This window comes from Scomber scombrus, chromosome 4 (assembly GCF_963691925.1).
Source record: "Scomber scombrus chromosome 4, fScoSco1.1, whole genome shotgun sequence".
Lineage (NCBI taxonomy): Eukaryota > Metazoa > Chordata > Actinopteri > Scombriformes > Scombridae > Scomber > Scomber scombrus.
Genome location: NC_084973.1, coordinates 3893416 through 3913919, shown reverse-complemented (window position 1 = coordinate 3913919; position 20504 = coordinate 3893416). Strand labels below are relative to the sequence as shown.

General features: G+C 39.5%; 4 protein-coding genes across 4 annotated transcripts in view; 2 read left to right on the top strand and 2 right to left on the bottom strand.

The window, feature by feature from the left end:
• The window catches only part of LOC133978925 (endophilin-B2-like), a 29317-nt gene extending 26188 nt beyond the window's left edge, over nt 1–3129 (bottom strand). Inside the window, exons 1-2 of the mRNA XM_062417286.1 lie at nt 2923–3129; nt 1520–1661 (exon numbers count right to left, since the gene is read on the bottom strand). Coding sequence (XP_062273270.1) covers nt 1520–1661; nt 2923–2985 — 205 coding nt within the window. The 5' untranslated portion in view covers nt 2986–3129. The remainder of the gene's footprint in view (nt 1–1519; nt 1662–2922) is intronic.
• Nucleotides 3070–9019, top strand: LOC133978796 (dynein regulatory complex subunit 4-like). Its single transcript, XM_062417122.1, has 11 exons — nt 3070–3123; nt 4145–4228; nt 5526–5723; nt 6231–6431; nt 6504–6558; nt 6649–6851; nt 7840–7998; nt 8128–8208; nt 8375–8584; nt 8762–8827; nt 8957–9019. The coding sequence occupies exons 1-11, from the start codon at nt 3070–3072 to the stop codon at nt 9017–9019; spliced, it is 1374 nt and encodes a 457-aa protein (XP_062273106.1).
• Nucleotides 9020–11406: 2387 nt separating this feature from the next.
• On the top strand, nt 11407–18550 carry dph7 (diphthamide biosynthesis 7). The gene is made up of 10 exons (XM_062417285.1): nt 11407–11441; nt 11727–11900; nt 12928–13061; nt 13201–13288; nt 14375–14469; nt 14568–14725; nt 14876–14948; nt 15039–15104; nt 15201–15373; nt 16428–18550. Exons 2-10 carry the CDS (start codon nt 11769–11771, stop codon nt 16835–16837), a joined length of 1329 nt encoding a protein of 442 aa, XP_062273269.1. The 5' UTR covers nt 11407–11441; nt 11727–11768; the 3' UTR covers nt 16838–18550.
• Nucleotides 18551–18562: 12 nt separating this feature from the next.
• Nucleotides 18563–19664, bottom strand: mrpl41 (mitochondrial ribosomal protein L41). The gene is made up of 2 exons (XM_062417289.1): nt 19595–19664; nt 18563–19151 (listed from the first exon to the last, which is right to left on the bottom strand). The coding sequence occupies exon 2, from the start codon at nt 19114–19116 to the stop codon at nt 18709–18711; it is 408 nt and encodes a 135-aa protein (XP_062273273.1). The 5' UTR covers nt 19117–19151; nt 19595–19664; the 3' UTR covers nt 18563–18708.
• Nucleotides 19665–20504: the final 840 nt, after the last annotated feature.

Here is a 20504-nt window from a genome sequence, read left to right as displayed (position 1 = left end):
AAATGAGACGTCCCACCATTTGGCCAAACCTTAAAATTCTCACATGTAATGACAACAAGTTGCGGCCTTTTCTCTTCTATACCTTTTCCTTGTGGAGATACAAAGGTGCGGCTCTGATCAGCTGCTGCCAGCAGCTCAGCATATTTGTACAAAATACCAGTAAAGCAACAAAATGAACTGGGTTTGTTAGTTTGTTTGCCCTCTGGTCGTGATAGGGTTAAATTCTCAATGAGTTTAGCACGAGTTCAAGCAAGAAGACAACTGTCAGCCTATGCTGTCATCACACTGAGCCCCGCCTCCTGACTATTATACAATTATTTCACTTGGCTCTGTGCGCAGGCTTTTCTATCTCCCTTCATCAACCCTACCACGTACAATGTCAAGGTCCTGTGTATGGCTCTCCTGATTGGACGGTCTTTCTAGGGCTCTATCCCTATACATCCATTTAATTAAGGGGCGTCAACACCGAAGACTTATAAATAAAACGTATCTGTTGTGTGTCTTCCCTGATTTAACTTTACCTTTTTTGTTATTAATATTAATATGCCTTATGTAGCTTTACACGATTGGCTGCTCCAGCCAAAATTTGATTGTTTTTAGTGTTAATGGGTTCCTGTTCAGTGCCTGGCTTTAAGATGTCAGAGCGTTCTTGAACAAAACAACAGGAAGAATATTAAAGTGGATTTCCATAGAGACAATCTGTGTCTAAAACATGCAATACCACCAGTGGGGTCCTGCACTATTTATTACACTATTACTACTACTACTACTTCTATATACAAATGTTTATCTGTAAAGGTATATATGTATCTGATTGTAAAGCTTTATAATTACACTGATGGCAAAAAGAAATTCAACATCGAGGGACCAAAATTTCATAATAACAAATGAATGGCGTCATGGGAAAAAAAACCCTAATTGAACATTGGCAATGGCCAGTGCCTTGTGTGACCATGATGTGCCCTGCAGGGTAACAGGTGGTATACTATATTCATCCTCTCTCACTTTCTCGCTCTTTAATCTCACTCTTACAATGCTGTCTCTTTGGGGGATAATAACCACCAGAAACTGAGGTTCAGTATTAAAAAGTCTGATTTCTGTGGTGAAAAACAGCTACAAACATGACCTTTGTTCTTATCAGTAATAACAGACAGCAGTGATGCCTCATTGAACTGTAAAAGCACACAACCTTTAACAGCTGTTTAATAATTCAAGAAGATGTTGTTTCATTTTTCCATCAGTGCTTTGAGTCACACTTTATTTGGTTGGACCCTATTTTGTTGTTTATTCTAATAAAATGAACTAGTATGATTGTTTTACATTACATGGCTATGTCTGATATTCTGTATTATTGTTAGAAAATCTCCAACTTTCACTAAAAAGTGGATTATAAAGGAGCTAGCATTCCCCCTTATGTTGCTTTATACATCAACATTCAGCATGGCAGTAGTTCTGTTTAAAGACAGTATGGACTCTACTTTCCACCTCTAATTTCAGGATTGCTATGTTGATGTCATACTTGGGTTGGGTTGCAGCAGGACTTCAGTCTGTCTGTAGATTTTCTCAGTCCAGTGTTTGGTGCAGTCGGCGCGGCTCATCAGGTTCTCGTAGTGAGCGTCCAACTCGGTCTTCTCGGCCTGACCCAGCTTCTCCTCTGTGAACTGAAGCAGAACACACACATGTACTCACACATGTGAATTATGGGGACACTGATTATACGCCTCATCTCTAGCATACGGCTGGGTTTTTCTGTCAGCTGTAAAAAAACAAAGTCATGACGTCAAGTCTGGTGTACAAACTCTGCTCTCACCTGACACCCTTTTCCATTTGTGTCTCGACTTATCCGAAAGGGTAAAATATGAAGTCCCCCTTCACTCAAATATATGTGTTTTCTTCCTGTTCCCACAGTTAATTTATTTGAACCACAAAGTGCAGAATTGTGTAGAAACACTAGAAGGCTGTTTTCACATTTTTCTACTGAAAGTGGAAGATTTCTCTGTTCTGATTGGGCATGATTTGTGACCTCACAACCATTTTGGAAGCCAATCCTGGTCCAATATTCAACTTACATGAACGTGATGTGGAAACGCCAGTGCGCAAACACCGAGAATGGACTTTACAGTGAGGTAGGAGACATCTTCTGTGAAGTGGTTAAACTTTTAGAAATGACATACATCTGCATATTCATAGACTGTGGAATTTTTAATGAGAGAGGAGTAAATGCAACTATAAGGATTTTAACATGTCCGATATGTGTCGATATCTTTTAAAAGTTATATGGGCAGCATTTAGGCTAATGTATACTTGATCCCTTTGCTTAATTCAAGTTTAATGTGTGTTTATGTGTGCTTATTGTTATTTAGTTATTTATAGATATTTTTAATAATTACATTCCCAGTGAAGTTTACTGTTCTGGTGCACTGATGTCATTTTCTACAATAAAGTTTATTATCTAATGGTAAACTATCATGCCTTCATTACATATCTTTGTCACAAGTGTTTTTAAGGGATCTTTGAAAAAGAATTTCCATATATTCTTTCTATATAAAATTATAGGGTGATATATCATCACTGGCCAGGCCCCTTACACCAATATATCTGTTGAACGATGGTGTCGATGGTAAATGCACACTAGCAACTGGTCACATTACAATAGAATGATAACATTATAGCTGTGGCTGACAACACTGCCAATGATAGCAAATGTGACAATGCTGCTTTTGTTATTAACACAGGCCTGAACTTTACACAGACTAGGCTAAATGTCACGTTATTTTGTTCTGCTAGCTGTAGTGATACGCAGCGCGCAGTGTATGTGACAGCAGCATTGAGTTGGTGACGCTGCTGTTACAAAAAACAGCTGGCTGTCCATTTCAAAGGGTGTACACTTCACGAGCTTTTAGCGCGAGGCTTTTCGTTTACCTGGACAGCTCGTGTGAAGAACAGTCCCGCACCGGAGGCGAGCTTCTTAACGTTGAAATCCATCGTGTAAGTGTATGACAGTCAGTCAGCGGGACAGCAGGAAACACCAGGAGGAGAGATGTTACAGCAAAAGCCAACAATCACGTGATGAGGCGATGGGGTCGTCGTTACGTCACACGCGTAAAAGTCCGACCCATGGATGTATAACTTCCGGTGCTGATATTGTTTACCTGAATGTTTGTATACTATGATTTTGTCAGTAATAATTAAAACTAGGATGTATACGTCTGCCCTGCCTACGCTGCCCTGCCTCTCACAAAGGCATTCTGGGAAATTGAGTTTTCATATGTTGACGCTGACCCTTTTAAGGTCTGAATAAAAACATGAAGGCACTACTCAAAAGTGCATTGGCTCATTATTATTATTTTTTTCCCCCAGTGAATTTGTATGACACCTTTCGTTGTGTGGCTCCACTAATACATCCTAAAATGTATTACAACTTTAAAAATTATGACAGTACAGATTATAGTCCAGACTAATTGATTACAATACCAAATCCATGCTTTCTTTTATATCACCAGCAGGTGGAAGCACTTTATGTTCTCATCATACAGTCTATGGTTCTCATTAGCTCACTGACAGACAGTCTGTGCTGATGTAGCTCGCCCTCTGTTGTGGATGACCGAAAATGACCTATAATAAATAAATGAATAAGTAAATAAATAAATAAACGTATCTCGCCCTCTATTGTGGTTGACAAAAATGACTTAAATAAATAATTAAATGTAACTCGCCCTGTACTGTGGATGACAAGAAAATGATAGGATAGGATAGGATAGACTTTATTGTCCCTGTAGGTTTCTGTAGGAAAAACAAACATTGCTGGGCGGTCGCGTGAGTAGAGGTCAGAATAGAGCAGCGTGGTCGTGTTGCTATGGCAACCCGTGTTTTGACGCGAGCTTGAGTATGCTACTTTCTTTCTAAGCAACGGAAGTGTTTTAAAACTGTTTACTGTGTTAATTGTAGTACTACATCAGCACAAACCATGGTGAGTTTGTTTATCTATGTACAGTATGTCTGCATCTCAAACCTTATTAGATAATTAACTAACTTTAGCTTGGTTGGTATGTGAATTGTATATTCCTCTTGCCCCAGTTTATTCATCAACAATATTGACACCCTAACTGTTCTCCTCTAGTAATGTGTTGACTTTTGTCTGTAGGCTGCAAAAGGTAAAAAGGGTGCAAAAGCAAGGACACCTTCACCAATAGACGGCCTTACTATGGAGGAGATGCCCATAGAACAGGTCAGAGCTGAAAACGTGTGAATGAATGATGATACACTTTGTGCCTCTCGTTTATGGGCACAACAGGGCCTAACCATCGCTTTCTCCAAAAAGGAAATGTGTGAGGAAAGAAATCCAGAAAGCCTGCTGTTGTTCCATAGACTCATCTGGACATCTGGATACCTGTTTTCAACAAACCTTCTGGGTTTTTCAAACATTGTCTATTAGGGGAGAACGGGGTTGGTAGTTACACTTTTTACTTTCCTTTGAATTCCTCATAAACTGTATCCTGAATAGATTCCCTTTTAAAGGGAATGGAAGCCTAAAGTGTCATGGGGTTGGTAGTCACACTATGGGGTTGGTTGTCCCTGTGTTATTTTAATGGGGACAAATCTAAATTGTAGACAATCTTAGAACATTTTAAATGTTTAGTTTCCTTGAAATACAACAACCTAACACATCTCCTGTATCAAGAGAATAAAAACAAGAAAAATAATTCCTATAAGTGAATTTTATATCCTTATATAACAATATTGTGCATTTTCACCTCTCTGACTGCTCTGAGCCTTAAATCTGGTGGAGCCTGGCTCTTGTGTGACTTCCTGACAAAACTCCTGATCATTTTGCTCTCTAAAAAGAAAGAAAGGACTAGATGTATCACACCATATATGTATATGCCAACATGTGGCAACCAACCCCAAAGAAAATGTGACAAGCATCCTCAATTAGGAGCAAAGACATATCTAAACTATCTAAAACATATCTAAACTATCACTCTCTCTTCACACTTTTCAATGGTAATTATTGTTTTATTATGAACTCATTGTGTAAAAGAAGAGAAACACCAGTGGTGAGATGGATATTTACATTTTTTCATGAAAAACACTAAACGTCCTCTCATCTCAATGTCAAGCAGGTTACTCCAGAAATGACCTGGGAAGTAACATCTCACATCTCAGATTCTGAAACTTTCAGTACCAACACTTTTTAACAGCGCCCTCTAAGGACCAACATCTAATGAATGTGACAACAAACCCTGTTCTCCCCTAATTATTTGTTTTGGGGAAAGCAATGGTTTCCTCTGTGACCCTAATGTATGAGGCACAAACTGGGGCTGCTCGGATGTTTATTTATTTCTTTGTCAGGCATAAAGAAAAGTGATCTCACAATGTAAAGGAGCATCCCAGCAAAGTAGTGCTGCACTCCTATAATATTGGGAAATTGGCAAGATGCAGAATGGCGATTAAATGGAGTCAAAACTGAAGCAAGGGAGGTCTTATACGCTCAAGTTAAGACATGTACACACTTTATATTTCAGCTGAAAGAACGCATCTTGCGCCGTAATGAAGAACTGGACCGGGGCATGACCATGAACAATTACTATATGCTGGGGAGGAACAAGATCGACACCATGAGGGCGATCGCTGAAAGAGAACTGGAGGAGCTCAAGGCTAAGTGCAAAAACTTGGATAAGGAAACAGAGACCGATGATCGGCACCGCCTAGCAGAGATGAAGGTCAGCAGTAAAAGTAATTCCAATTTTTCTGCTGCTACAACACAATACATTAGACAATTCAATATTGTTGAAACTGCTCATTTTTCACAATAAATACATGGTTTATTACAACAAAGATATAACATATTATTTGTAGATTATTATGGAATGGTTTTACTAATTCAGCCCACTTCAAATTGGGCTGTATGTGGCCCTTGAAATACAATTTCTTTGACACCCCTGATTTAGAGCTTTAAAAACAAGTTATAAAAACTTAAAATCTTTCTAAAAACATTTTGGGAGCCACTGAAGTGTAGCCAAAACTGGAATAATATGGTCACTTTTCCTTGATTTGGAATGTTTAATGGTAAAACCAACAAATCACATTTTTTACAGGCTGCTGTAGTGAAATATGAGCTTAGAATAAAGAATGCATCAATATCTTAATTTTGCCAACATCATCCACGGACAGATAGAATGGCTGAATTCATTTTTTATATTGTGCTTTTTATTATTCTGTCCCATCAGGAGCATAAGCAGAACTTAAGACGCCTCCTGTGTGAACACCAGAACACCATCTCTGAACTGAAAGCTGATGGTTTAACGTCCACTGACGCGGTGCAGAAACAGCAAGTGCGCTTAGGGCATGAGCATCATAAGATGATGGAGGGCATCAGGGTGGACACACAGGAGTTAGACATTGAAAGCATTGTCAAGGAGATGGAACTGGTGAGTAATAGCTACATAATGTTACTTCTTAAGTATCTGTGGATTTACATCAGTTTGGTTCTTTCTCAACAGAAACATGAAGCAGAAATGACTAAAACAAGGAACATCTGGGAGCTGCAGCTCGCGGGTATAAAACCACCTTTCTATTTGACTTGAATTCCACACCAGTGCTCTTTTAAACCAATTTGGAGTTGTTCTTTTTCTTCTGTTGGAGTAGAAATTTCAGCCAAGAATGAGAAAAAGATGGAGGAAGAGCAACAACAGCTGGACAACACGAGGAAAAGTGTAACCAGCGAGCAACAGGATTTATTCTACAACCACATCGGCACTCTCTTTAGACAGCATGCCAGCCTTCTTGATGATTTTAATGTCCTCCAAAAAGACAAGGAACAGGATGAGGCTAAAATTCGTTCGATGAAGGTATGAGTACGCACACACACTGGATTTGTTGTCATGATTCCCCACATCCCCCACAGGATTTTAATCCAAAATAGCGGATGTAAGATCACTACTTTTGCCTTGTAACCTTGTGGAATGTGTAGCTTGTTATCATTACTTCTCCTTTGTCTTTGGCTTATACCCAAATAAGGTAGAAGCTCTGAGTCTTGGGATGTGGGGACCATAGTAAGGTGTCAAGAAATCATTTATGACTTGAGGCTCTGACTTTGGGGATGCATGACCAGTGCAAGATGTGCATATGCAGATATATATCCTGGTGGTCATTAGCTGATTGAACACTAGGTCTGTCATGATAACTACTTTTGTCGATATATTGTCTCAGAAATAATCGCGATAAACGATATTATTGTCATTTGAAGATCATTTTATACCACTGATATAATGATAATTGCATACAATAATGCAAGGGGGTAATGCAAGGTTAATTCTTCTGCAGTCTCCACTCAGGACGTTCACAGTGAGGAATGGAAGACACTACTTGCTTAGCCAATGTGACATGAATAGCCTCTTAGCTGCTAATATGTAGTGTGGCAATATTGAGGTAGACATGATGATATTGATAATTATGTTATTTTAGTTATTGTGACAGTCCTAGTTGTGATTTTCTGTTGGGTAAAGGCTGATATGTTAGACCAATCACAGACGATTTCTTTGTTCTTTCAGCAACTAGCTCAGCAGTGTTTTGTATATTATTTCATATTTGTGTTAAGTGTTTTCAGATTTCCTTGACAGCACCTATACATCACTTGTTTGGTCCGATCAAAAGTGTAAAAACCCATTACTGTCCAATTCAAAATGATATACAACCCTGTAAAGACTTCAAAAATGAGAAACAAGGGAATGTTTGGCTACGACTAATAATCCAAATTGCTGATGCTAAATTTCCATTTTTGCACCAGTTGTAGTTATGCTTTGTTTGACGCAGCCTGCTTTTATTGGCTTTTCTTAGGCAAATAAATACTTGAACCCGGTAGAGCCTGTGAACGACGACATGAAGGACAACCGTCATCTTCACAACATTCTCTTAGCCCTCAAGGACGACACCGAAGCCGCCTTCTCTGACATCGCAGAATTCGAGCAAAGGAGAAAAGAAAGGATTGACCAAGGGGTATTCCTGATATTCCATCATTTACTGCTGGAGCTCGTGCTTTTATATTTGTTCCTACGAGTGGCTTGTTCGTCTTAGTAGCTGAAACATGGGGGCGGGTTCATTTTTGACACTGTTTATGTGTGACAGGAGCGCATCGAAAAGGCCAAAGAGAAAGAGCTGGCTGATCGGAAAAAGGACGTAGAGGCACTGCGAAAGAAATTGAGTGAGGTAAAAGCTGAGACTGAGTGTTGTCACGTTACTCAAAAGCTTGATTCATGCTTTGTATCCTTTGTACGTATTTGCATCTGTTGTTGTGTGTGTGTGTGTGTGTGTGTGTGTGTGTGTGTGTGTGTGTGTGTGTGTGTGTGTGTGTGTGTGCATCCGTGTCACACAGCTTCAACTGGAAAAGGAGCAGCAGGATAAGTTGTCGGATGAGAACATTCGGAGGGCGCAGCAGAAAGCAGATATGAAGATCATGCTGCTGACAAAGAAACTGAAAGCTGTAACAGACGATCTGGAAAAGACGCAGACTCAGCTCTCCTCAGTGCTCTCCGACTCTAATATTGACCAAACTGCCCTTCTTGGGATCACAAATAAAATTGAGGTACAAATACCCTTTCACCATCAACCCCTCCTTCTGTTTCCCCCCTCTGTCACACCTCTTCTCTTTATCTATTGATATCGTAATCTGCATTCTTTGAAACATTTTGAAGTTGCAGTGTATAATTTATGCGCAATATCTTATACAAGAACATAAAAGAAACATGTTTTTTACTTGTAGGGAGATATATCCTCCTGCGACGATTCCATCAAGAACTTTAGGAATATGAAAGTAAAGATTTCTGAGGTCAGTGGTTGGTTTATTCTCTTAAAGTGCTGCCGTGCATTTGTTTAACTGATCTAACTACATGTGTGCAGTATGTATGTAATCATTTATGTAGTTTATTTGCATTGTGACATTCATACTTACATGCAGGCCTACAAGGAACTGCTGCTGATCCATGAGGCGAAGCAAAGAACTGTTGGAGTGTTTGTCTGAGAGCAAAGACTGAAGCCTGTACAGCACATTCTGCTTTCACACAAATGTTGATTTTCAGTAAATCACAAGATGATAATTTAAGATGTTTGTCTTTTTCCTTTAATAAACTTGCTTTGCTTGTATTTAAGCGTTGGCATCCAGTTAAAAATGAGACCTAAAGTGGAAATAAACATTCATTCTCAATAGACACAGTGTGTAGTGTACACTCATGTAATGATTATAAACTGTTTGTCTATATCATAAACACACTCACAGACTGTATTTCTGTATTAAAAAACACTCATAGCCCTCCCGAAAATCCCATTATGACAGAACCCAGTGCTGGAGAAGTGTGGAAGTCAAAATGCAGAACACTATCATGTTTTCTGGGTCCGTCCTGTGATTATAGACTATTGGAAAGGGATTACATGATGCTCTATGTGTTATTTTAAGCGTAATATACCTCTGGAAATTAGGATAATATACTTTGGCTCTATACCTGAAGAATTACCAAAGAGAGACACATATTGAATAAATGCTCTGCTGGTGCTATTAAAAACACTCTTACCAGGAAATGGTTGTCCCAAGAAAGCCCAAATCTAAATGCATGGAGGGAAATGACAATGGACATTTATGACATGGAGATGATAACAGCATCTGTTAGCCATTAATTTGAATCTCATGCTGGGAAAAATGAGTTTCTTATGTAATGCCCTTTAGGCCTACTATAATTTTATTTTCACACATCAATGATACTGCTGTAGAAAGATCGCTCCCTGCTGTTGAAGAAATCTTACACATGGTGTCTGATGTTTGAGCTGTCCTTCCTGCAGAAGTTGGAGGAGTGACACAGTTTGTGTGGGTCTGTGGTGCACCTCAGTGTTCTCAGTCTCTGATAGGAGTGCAATGTCGTGCAGACAGCAAGCAAACACACAGGCGTGCACCCTCTCCTCACTTTATGTTTCAGGGCAGCTGCATTACAACTTTGAACCACTGTCAGGATACACAGAGTTATGCAATGTGCACAAACACTCATAACACCATCTTCTAAACCACTGTCAAGGCAGATGTTATAACACACTGACCGCAAAGACATGTGATAGTATAACTGCATCGCCAATTGTATTGCACTTCATTACATTGCTTTGCATTGCACTGCATTCCTTTGTATTGTATTGTATTGCTTTGCATTGTACTGTATAATTTTGTATAATAATTCACTGAATTGCATTGAATTGAGTTGTGTTGTTTTATTGGGTTGTGTTCTATTGTATTGCATTGTGTTGGGTTGTGTTGTATTGTGTTGTATTGTATTGTATTGTGTTATATTGTATTGTACTGTATTGCACTGCATTGTATTGCATTGTTTTTCATCATATTTGTTGTATTGCATTGCACTGCACTTCCCTGCACTACATTGCATTGCACTGTAATGTATTGTGTTGTATATTGCATTGCATTGCATTGCATTGCATTGCACTGGACTACACTGCACTGCATTACACTGCATTGCATTACATTGTATTGTAATACTATGAATTGTGTTGTATTGTATTGTATTACATTACATGCTGAAGGTGGTCATATTATTTGCTGGCGGTGTATATTATGAGTAGGTTGTATTTATATTTGCACTAAAATGACTTCTGATACATGTAACCACCAGGGTTTGAAAGGTTTATATTTTCCTTATTTCAAATTTAAAGTAATGTAACTATAATTAGTTAATCAAAGTAATGTTACTTATTACATTTGATGACTTTTCTAATTTTATAACCAATGTTTTCAGTGTTCCCATTAAGCACCAAAATCTAAGTTCAGCTGTTTTTCATGGATACTGACATGATTTATAAGGGATATCATTTCTTATAAAGCAAGATTTATCACTCATTTGAAAATGTATTCATTAGTTCATATAGATTTTGGAATATAAAATAAAGATATTTGATGAAAAAACTCAAATGTCTGGCATGGCCTTAATTGGTTCTGTGACATTTAAGCCCATGTGTGCTCCAAATAAGCCCACATCATTATTTATTTATAAAATGTAAAAAAATGTTAAAATATTGATTTCATCAAACTACAAACAGCAATAAATGTAAAATGTTAAATATTTAAAAAGGAGGAAAAAGCCTTCCTGAGCAAAATCTTAAAGGTGTGACTTCAATGTAACCTCCTTTCTAATCATCAACATTTTCATCAGTAAATGTAATTTAATGACACACTTTTTCTCAGTCACTGTAACAGATTATACTTAGATTTATATTGTAATCAAACTATGGAACTATGGTTTCATGGAACTGGTTACTCCTCAACACCAGTAACACAATAATCAAATTGAGTCAGTGTTAGGTTGCAGTGGTACCTGAACGCACCCTTACGTTGTATACGTCTTCCGCCTACGTAAACACGTAGAGAGCGTCGGGTCGAAGCTGGCTCACACGTGAGTTTTGTTGATAATAAATCGAGCTCTGGATTATCACTAATAAACAAGGGTTAAATTAACTTTTCACATTGCATTCAGCAGTTTAGCATGTCTTCACTATGTGACGAGTTCAACTGCTGACAGTTTGGACTGTGTGCGACGGTATTTAGTCAACTATAGCTTGTTAGCCATAGCCACCAAACAGATTACTATGCTAGCTGACTGCTAATTTACTTATACGAGTTTGCATGTGTTGTTATTGTTGAGGCGCAACGTTAACCGGACTGCTCGTTTGTCTTCCAGCTATAGCACCGGGCACAGTAACGTTATGCAGAGCAGGTGGTCATGGCCTGGAAGTCGAGGACCCGCAGTCTGCAGGTGTTTGACACGGAGCTGAGTGCGGACACGGTGGAGTGGTGTCCGCTTTCCCCCACACATGACATCCTAGCCTGCGGCACCTACCAGCTGCAGAAAGGGGTGAGATAACACCACCAGCCCGGACTGTTCCTGCCTGTCTAATCCAGTCACTTAGTGCATGGACACTACCACATCACATAACATCTGTAGTTTTATGAAAGGTTGGACGGTTTGTGCTCACCAGCTGTAAATATCTGCATCTACACTGCAGTGGCATTTTTCTTCACAGGTGCTGGAAATGAAATGTTAATCATGGTCACTAACATGAAACAAAACGCGGATAATTACTATAACAGTAAACAATTATTATGTATGCAGCACAAGACAGGAGCACATACACAGCAGGGATTTAGCTCAGCTATTAAAGGTGCAGTGTGTTGAAATTAGTGGCGTCTAGCGGAATGGATAAGGGAGATATCAAATATATTATTCATAAGTATGTTTTAATTAGTGTATAATTGCCTGAAAATAAGAACATTTGTGGGGGGGTTTACCTTAAAATGAGTGGGTCCCCTTCCACAGAACCCACCATGTTGCACAACCATGTATCTACGGTAGCCCAGAACAGACAAACCAAACACTGGCTCTACAGAGCGACTTTCACATTTTTTGCCAGTCTTGCTGCCACCGCAGGTTGGAGGGATGAGAGGGAGGGCTATTCAATTCATTGAAGTCTGCAATCTCACCACTATATATGCTGCTAAATCCTACACACTGGTCCTTTAATTATGGGATTTGTGGTTTGTCATCTCCAAATGAAGGTTTTGCAATGATATTGTCAGCAATTTCCATCCCCATTATGGGTGAAGTTGCCCTTTAAATTAAAGTGGAAAGTCACCACAGCTAAAAAATATATGAGAGTTTAAATACCTTAAGATTTTAATTATTAGATATTATGTGATGTTACATTATATCTTTGTGCATACTGACTCCAGTCAATATAATCATCGTGATTGTCACAGTTAATAAAATAATAGTGCAGCCTAGGTTCTTGTGACAGTAAGTGATACATAATAAGGCTGCAGTCACCAGAACCTCTGCTGGTGTTTGTTTTAACGATGTTTGCCACATGTACATCTTCCTGTAGACAGGAGAAGAGGATGGCACCCCAAGCAGGACCGGTCGTTTGTACCTTTTTGAATTTCGCCGGGAAGGATCAATGAGCCCGCCTCTCACTGAACTGCAGCGCATAGACACAGCCGCCATTCTAGATTTGAAATGGTGAGACCATAAGCCTCTTTACCTGCTTTTATATGGTTATAACATATATATAACATTAAGGCAAACCTGTTCATTGTCTATGCATGCATCATCATAGTAGTTTGTTTTAGTGATGGGTTTTTTTTGTGCATGTTGTCAGGTGCCATGTACCCGTGTCGGGGAAGGCCGTGCTGGGAATGGCAGCAGCCACCGGGGAGCTGCAGCTGTACACTCTGTCAGACACTCAGGTGAGAAATGTGGCATCAGAAGAATCGTTGGTAGTGACTTTGATTTGTTGTGAATCAGACGATGTTAGTGTCTAGAATCAGGAATGTAAAGCTTTTGATGGCACACATGGTTGTTGAATATGTATGCATCAGCCTCTGGTATCAAAACTGTGATATTTTGATTGGATGCAGCTTCTCTTACCACAATAAAGAGTCATTTTCTTCATAAGGAGTGGAGATTCCCACCAGACTTTAATGTGGCTTTAGTTGCAAACACTGTAGACAAGGTGCAATACAAACATGCTTTAGTTTCTACTCTAAATGATAATGTAACTGTGTTTTTTTAAATCCAGCCTTAATCCAGCACTATTTTTTAATCCCGTCCTATTATGTAGCTTTAAAAGCACACTGATCCGACACTGTGTAGCACATGTGCTGTATAAATAACCTGCCTCCTATGCCTCCCTGTGCTTTTCAAACTGAAGAGAAGCTCCATAACAGACTGAAGGAAATCATTCTTTTTCAAGATTTAGCAGAAAATCCATGTTTGTTTCTATATTCAATTAATTAAAGCATCACTGAACTGTTATTTTATAAAGCAGAGTTTGCTGTTAAACCACCAGGCCAGCCTGTTATCTCTCTATAGCGCCCTCTCTCTCATTAAAAGAGTATTGCACCAATTTAGCATTGGACTCTTTTTTAGGATTCATGATGGATGTTTAAAAAAAACATGATTTTTTAAAATGTCACTCGATCTTCCTCCTTGTCCTTATCTTGGACACAATGCAACCCAGTCACAGACAATTAAAGATTCAAGTATGTTATGTTCGCGGTGGCCAATATAGCATCAAGCAAAGATGAGGAGCTGACTGTAGAGGGTCTGCTAACCTCAGCTCTTTAATACAGACTTCAATACTTTTATATTAAATTATTTTCAATATCTGCTAGTTAATTGAAGGCTAAATTCGCTAAAACACAAAGATTTAATTGGATTTAGCTGGAGATAAATACCTAGTGTGCTGGTACTTGGTCTTGTGGTGTGTGTCTGTGTGTGTGTAAAGCTGTTGATGTTGGTAGTCCACACTGATGAATGTGTGTATCCAGTAGGAAGGCGGCCGCAGTCTGCAGCCTCTGAGCAGTCTGGAGGTGGGAGCGGAGCGGCTGGCTCTGTCATTGGATTGGTCCACTGGAAGACTGGACAGGTGAGGCATTCGAACCTGCAGTTACACACATACACACACAATAATCAGTGTCTAATTAGCACAATAAAACAACGTGTGTGTTCATATGGCGTCAGCAGCAGTGACGTGAGGGTGGTGTGCAGCGACTCAGCGGGCTGCATCAGCGTGCTGTCTCTGGCTGAAGGCGCTCTGACTGCTCTGACACAGTGGAAGGCACACGACTTCGAGGCCTGGATCTCAGCCTTCTCCTACTGGGATACACAGCTGGTTTACTCTGGTAACACTTTGTTTAATGAGCATCACTCACATTTTCATATGAAGACTTATCTGAGCCTTCTGGGGGCCCTAAGTAATGCTGCCCGGACATACCACCAGTTACAGTATCTTATCTAATGTACGGGTGTGTGTGTGTGTCTTTCCTCACCAGGTGGAGATGACTGTAAACTCAAAGGCTGGGATCTCAGGGTCGGACCCTCCAGCCCCACGTTTATCAGTAAAAGGTATCCAGTGTAGCGATATTCATGCATTCATTCAGATTGTCAATTTGTGGCAAAGTGACAGTGACATGACGTTACTTTTCTCTCCTGAAGGCACTCGATGGGTGTGTGCAGTATTCACAGCAACCCACATCGGGAACACATCGTGGCCACAGGCAGGTAAATATCCCAACAACAGTGTGTGAGAATGACCCTTCGATTACAATATCTCCAAATCGTCTTCTCCTCTCATGTCCTGAACTTCTCCTCCCACAGCTACGACGAGCAGGTGTTGCTGTGGGACGGCAGGAACATGCGGCAGCCTCTCAGTGAGAGTCCCATGGGTGGAGGTGTGTGGAGGCTGAAGTGGCATCCGACCAATCCGCACCTTCTGCTGGCAGCCTGCATGCACAATGACTTCCATATACTTCACTGTCAGCAAGCCCTAGGTGCGTATGAAGCAGAAAAAGGCGAGGAAATATACGCTGTAGATCAGGGGTGTTAAATATACGGCCTGTGGGCCAGAACCGGCCCACCAAGGGGTCCAATCCAGCCCAGTGGATAACTCAATTAATTAATTAACGTAATTCCAGTTTTTCAATAAAATGCACTGTCATTCTCACTTATTTTCACTCATCATTCAAAGTCGAGGTTTCTGATCTTCTGAGATAATTCTCCTTCAAATCTGAATCAAAGTCACATTTTTGTTCGGTGGGCTTGGACACACAACATGATGCTGGACAGAGAGCTGCAGACACAGAGGCAGCTGTCAGACTGAAACAAGTTTCCAACAACTACTGAAAATACGCCAATAAAAACCATAAACCCTAAAAAGCCTCTCAGTGAACTTGCAGCCATGATGATGATAATATGATGAAGATAATATGATTTTGATTTTAGTATCTTATATTTAAACTCTGAATTCATGTAGATTACAACATTATAATTCTAAAGTGTTTTTTCCCCTTGTGAGGAAAGGCAGAGTCTGGCTGTAGCACCAGTTGAATAAAGGAAGCTTTTTACTGGTGATGGTCTGAATTATTTTATTGGTTCTACAAGTTCCATTGTAAATCAACCAAATTCTTCATCTTATAACCAGTCAATGTAAGAGTTAAAAAAATAAACAGAAAGCATTTCCCGTCAGCTTATAGCATTTACCTTAATTTAAAATGTATTAAATTTAAATATAAAGATAAATATACTGTAAACCGTTTACCTTGTTGCCACTTGTGTTTACCTCACTTTACATGAATTTATCATCAGTGACCCCGTTTTTGCGTTCGCCGATACTCTTTCAAAATAAAACACATCAGTTTACCAGGAAATGTCAAAATAAAATGCCTACAACAGTACATTGTACATGAAAACTAGTATTTACTATGTTGGTGACCTTTACACTGGCCATGTGTGTGAATTGAGTGTATCAGATGAGGAACTAGAAACCACAGAATTGAGCAATTGAATTTTTGTCTGAAACTGTGTCGTTTTCCTGCTGTCCTCCAGATGGCGCTGGAGGAGCTTGTCCACTCGTAGCCTCCTACATCCTCCACAACTCCCTGGCGTACGGAGCCGACTGGTCCCGGCTGTCCCTGGAGGTACCAGCTGCCTGCTCCCCCTCCGCCGCCGAACCAAAGGAAATCCTCGTAGAGAGCGGAGGACACTTGAGGATCCAGTACGAGTCCCCCACCGCCAGCTTCGATACGTCACTGGAGGACGACGCCGGACGATACATCCCAGAGGGCATTGCGCCACCCGCTACCAGCTCTACCGCAGCCCCTGCCCTCAACCCCGATGGCGATGCCCCTTCTGTGTCCTGCCTGCTGGCCAGCTGCTCGTTCTATGACCACATGCTCCATGCGTGGCGGTGGGACTGGACTCCAGATGAGGCTGGACAGGAAACGGAGTCATGTTGACAAGGCCGGACCACCAGCCCAGTTGACTCTATTGAAATATCTTCAGAATGTACAGCCCAGACATAACACAGGCATGACATGCTGTTATATTACGTTATGCTGACGATGTTATGCTGTCACTCACCATCTTTAATGAGGATATGTCCCCAACACTTTGGAAAAATGTAATCACACAATATGCAATTTAGCAAAACCCTATATTTTCATAAAGAAAACACTGATTTTTTTTATGAACTTGTATTTGAGCGAGTGGTTATATATCATGTAGCTGCAATGTACCACCCAACATTCTTTCTATTTATTACATCTTTTTTTAAAAAGCACTTTGTAATTATATTAAGGAAAGTTGCTCACAACAGCACATTGCTTCACAGTTTTAAACAATAACCAATCAACAAGTTTTAACACATGACTGGTTCCCACTACAGTGTTTGCTAATACGTCCAACAAGTTTATTGATCCTCAGAGGGAACTTCTCTCCATTTTAACCTATTTGCTCTTTTAGGGACTTTGACTGTGTATGAAATCACTCCCTATTTACTATATAAGCACTACATTTACCCTCCACCATTTTATGTGTCTGAATGCTGAGTGCATAAATATATGCACTATATAGAGCCTTCAAATATTCCACAAAAAAAGTTATGTCAATGGTATGTACCATACTTTTCTGCTAACAATCTGTGTGACTCTACACCTGACGATGATGACACAAAATTATGACGGTTAATGTCCAAAATTTTGATTGGATGCTCACTACTGAGTGAACTATTTAGTGTTTATTACACAGGGAGTAGTGAATGGGTGCATAAGGGAGTGATTTCAGACACAGCTTTCATTTTGGTCCAGATTTCCTGGTTAAAGGTAATGATGCTGTTGACATTAAAGGTGCATTGTGTAGAATTTAGTAGCATCTGGCCTAAAGGACTTGACAGAAATGGAATATAACATTCATGAGTATGAGTGAGTTTTAATTAGTATATAATTCCATGAAAATAATCATCATTGTGTTTTCGGTACCTTACAATAAGACCTTTACATCTACATAGTGAGCGGGTCTTCACATTAAAAATGTTTCTACAGTAGCCCAGAAGGAACAAACAGAACTCTGGCTCTAGAGAGGGCTTTTTGCAAGTTTTGTGGCCACTGTATGTTCTATACACTTGGAAGGGGTTGTAATATTCCACCTCACCACTAGAATGCCCTAGATCCCACACACTGCACCTTTAAGGTTCCAACATTAGATTAAAAACTCTTTTTACCTTTGTCAACAAAAAAAAAGCTCTACCGGCCTTTTTTCTGCTCTCCACAAATCTGAGCTAGTAACTTTCACAGCATGATGATTTTTTGTAAAACTCTATTGAGGTGTGTGAAAATGTAGAGGCCACTTTTATCCCTGGATCTTTAAACCTTCTCACTACTAAAGTTACAATGGGAAGTTTTGGCATGACTGCATGTATTAACGTAATGTTTTCTGGACTTAAAGGGGGTTCTCAGCTAAATTAATGACTGTACTGCAGTTAATTAAATCATCTGTTTAAGAGAATATGAACTATATAATCTAATTATGCAATGTGTCACTGGCCCACACATGTTTGTCACAGACGCCCATCTGAAAATGTTCTGCAATAGTGTCGATGATCATCAGCTTTGTTCAAAAACTGTTTTTATCTAAAACAAATAAAATATTTTTCAAATGTTTGCAATAATCAGTGTACATTTCTTGTAATATGGAGGTTTTATTAAGCTTCATAAAGGTAAGAAGTCAACCACTTAGAAAATTAATTTTTTTAAACATAATTTACAGTCACATGTACTTTCAGTTAATCAGCAGTCTGTTTCTTTCCTTGTAAATAACAGGAAATACATCTTTAACGCACAAAGTTCTTTGGATAAAGTTTGAACAGCTTCCCTTCTTGCTTGGGATCAAATCCGTATTTCTCCAGCTGTTCTTTGCTGAAAGTGCCCTCATCAAAGTCTTTCTTGATCTGAGGGGCTACAGCCTCAGCAAACAGACTCTCTGCTGTGACCGGGGGCTCTGTTCCTTTGGGGGTTCGGTACGATACGTAAGGTCTCAGTTTGAATTCTTCCAAATCTGGCACTACAAACTCAGGAATCATGGCTCTTAGGGTGAGATATTTGTTGCTGGAGAGCTTCAGTCCTGTGGGTCTTGAGCCCCTGCCTTTATTGTGAGTCCGTGAACCACGTTTGCTGGTGAACTCTGACATCCTGTCGGCTCCTCTCATCAGACCCCTCATCAGAGTGGATAACACACCCATGGTGCTGCAGAGCTTTCTCCTTCCAGACTGACAAACTGTGGAGAACAAGCATATTATTTCACACCTGTATCCTGATGAAGGTAAGTCAACCACAGTGAGTACAAACAGCATATCAGCACTCATTTTTCTGAATCTACTGTTATCCTGTCTATACTGTATATGCTCCAAAATGAAGTGGAGAAAGCATGGTCCCCCCACAGGAGTCTAAAGAATCCATCATGCCATCTTTAACAATGATTTTCTGACACTATCGTTACGTTTTGTACACATTGATTCATATGCAAGTTAGTGGAATTGATGAAGGTAAGTTGAGGTAAACCTACGTAGCTAGTCGGCTAACGCTAAGCTACCATTTATCGGTTAATATGCATTGACTGCTAGCACTCACTTAAAGCAGCGTTAAAGATAAAGACAGTGTTTAAATTATACGATTTATAAAATGCTTATATGGGACATATTTACAAAATAAGACTCTCACCTTGAGCACACTGCTGCTCCTGATCAAATGTGTGCCTCACTTTCCACTAAAATGCTCAGCGATTGGCCAAAAGGTGCCGCCGTCAACCAATTGCAATAAGGAAAACTGCCAACCAATTACAGTCCAGGATACTAAAGCGGAAACCTCAATCCTCCAAAATAAACTGTCAGTCGAACTCAGAGCAGTGTGTTGACGGTCACATAGACTCACTAGAAGTGCTCACATATTTTCTACCACTGGGAAACAGTGAAACGGATGCACTGCATTATATATTTATCAGTTAGGGTTTTAATGACTAGTGTGGAAACAGGAAGTGTCAGTGACAGACTGTTCTTACAGATTTTTTTTTTTTTTTTTTTTAAATCACCACCTACAAGGTTTTATTCAATCACATGAAAATCTTCAGATTCTCAGATGGGAAAAATGAGTCAATGCACTGCAAATATATATTTTTAATGTTACATAGATTAGAGGTCTTTCATCCTCTGAAAGAGACACTGTTGACTGATGTTTGAATCATACACACATACATTTGAAATGACGCAGCATCAGTTTCTCAGGAGAAAGTTATTTTCAAATTATCATTAATTTTTTTATTATTTTATATACATTCATTTTATTTTAGTTATTTATGTTTTTTTTAATAGTTTATTTTAATAAATTATTAAATTATTTTTTTGATTTTTTTAATTAAATTAAATTAATTGTTTAATTTAATTATTCATTCGTTATTCACTGACAGAATTAAAGACTGAATGAATGAATGAATGTCTGACTGACTGACTGACAGACTGACTGACTGACTGACTGACTGACTGACTGACTGAATGAATGACTTTGCAATCACCTTTTTGGCATATACACTCACCGCAGAAAACATGTTTGTGACAGTTTGGTTTTCTTCTAAGAG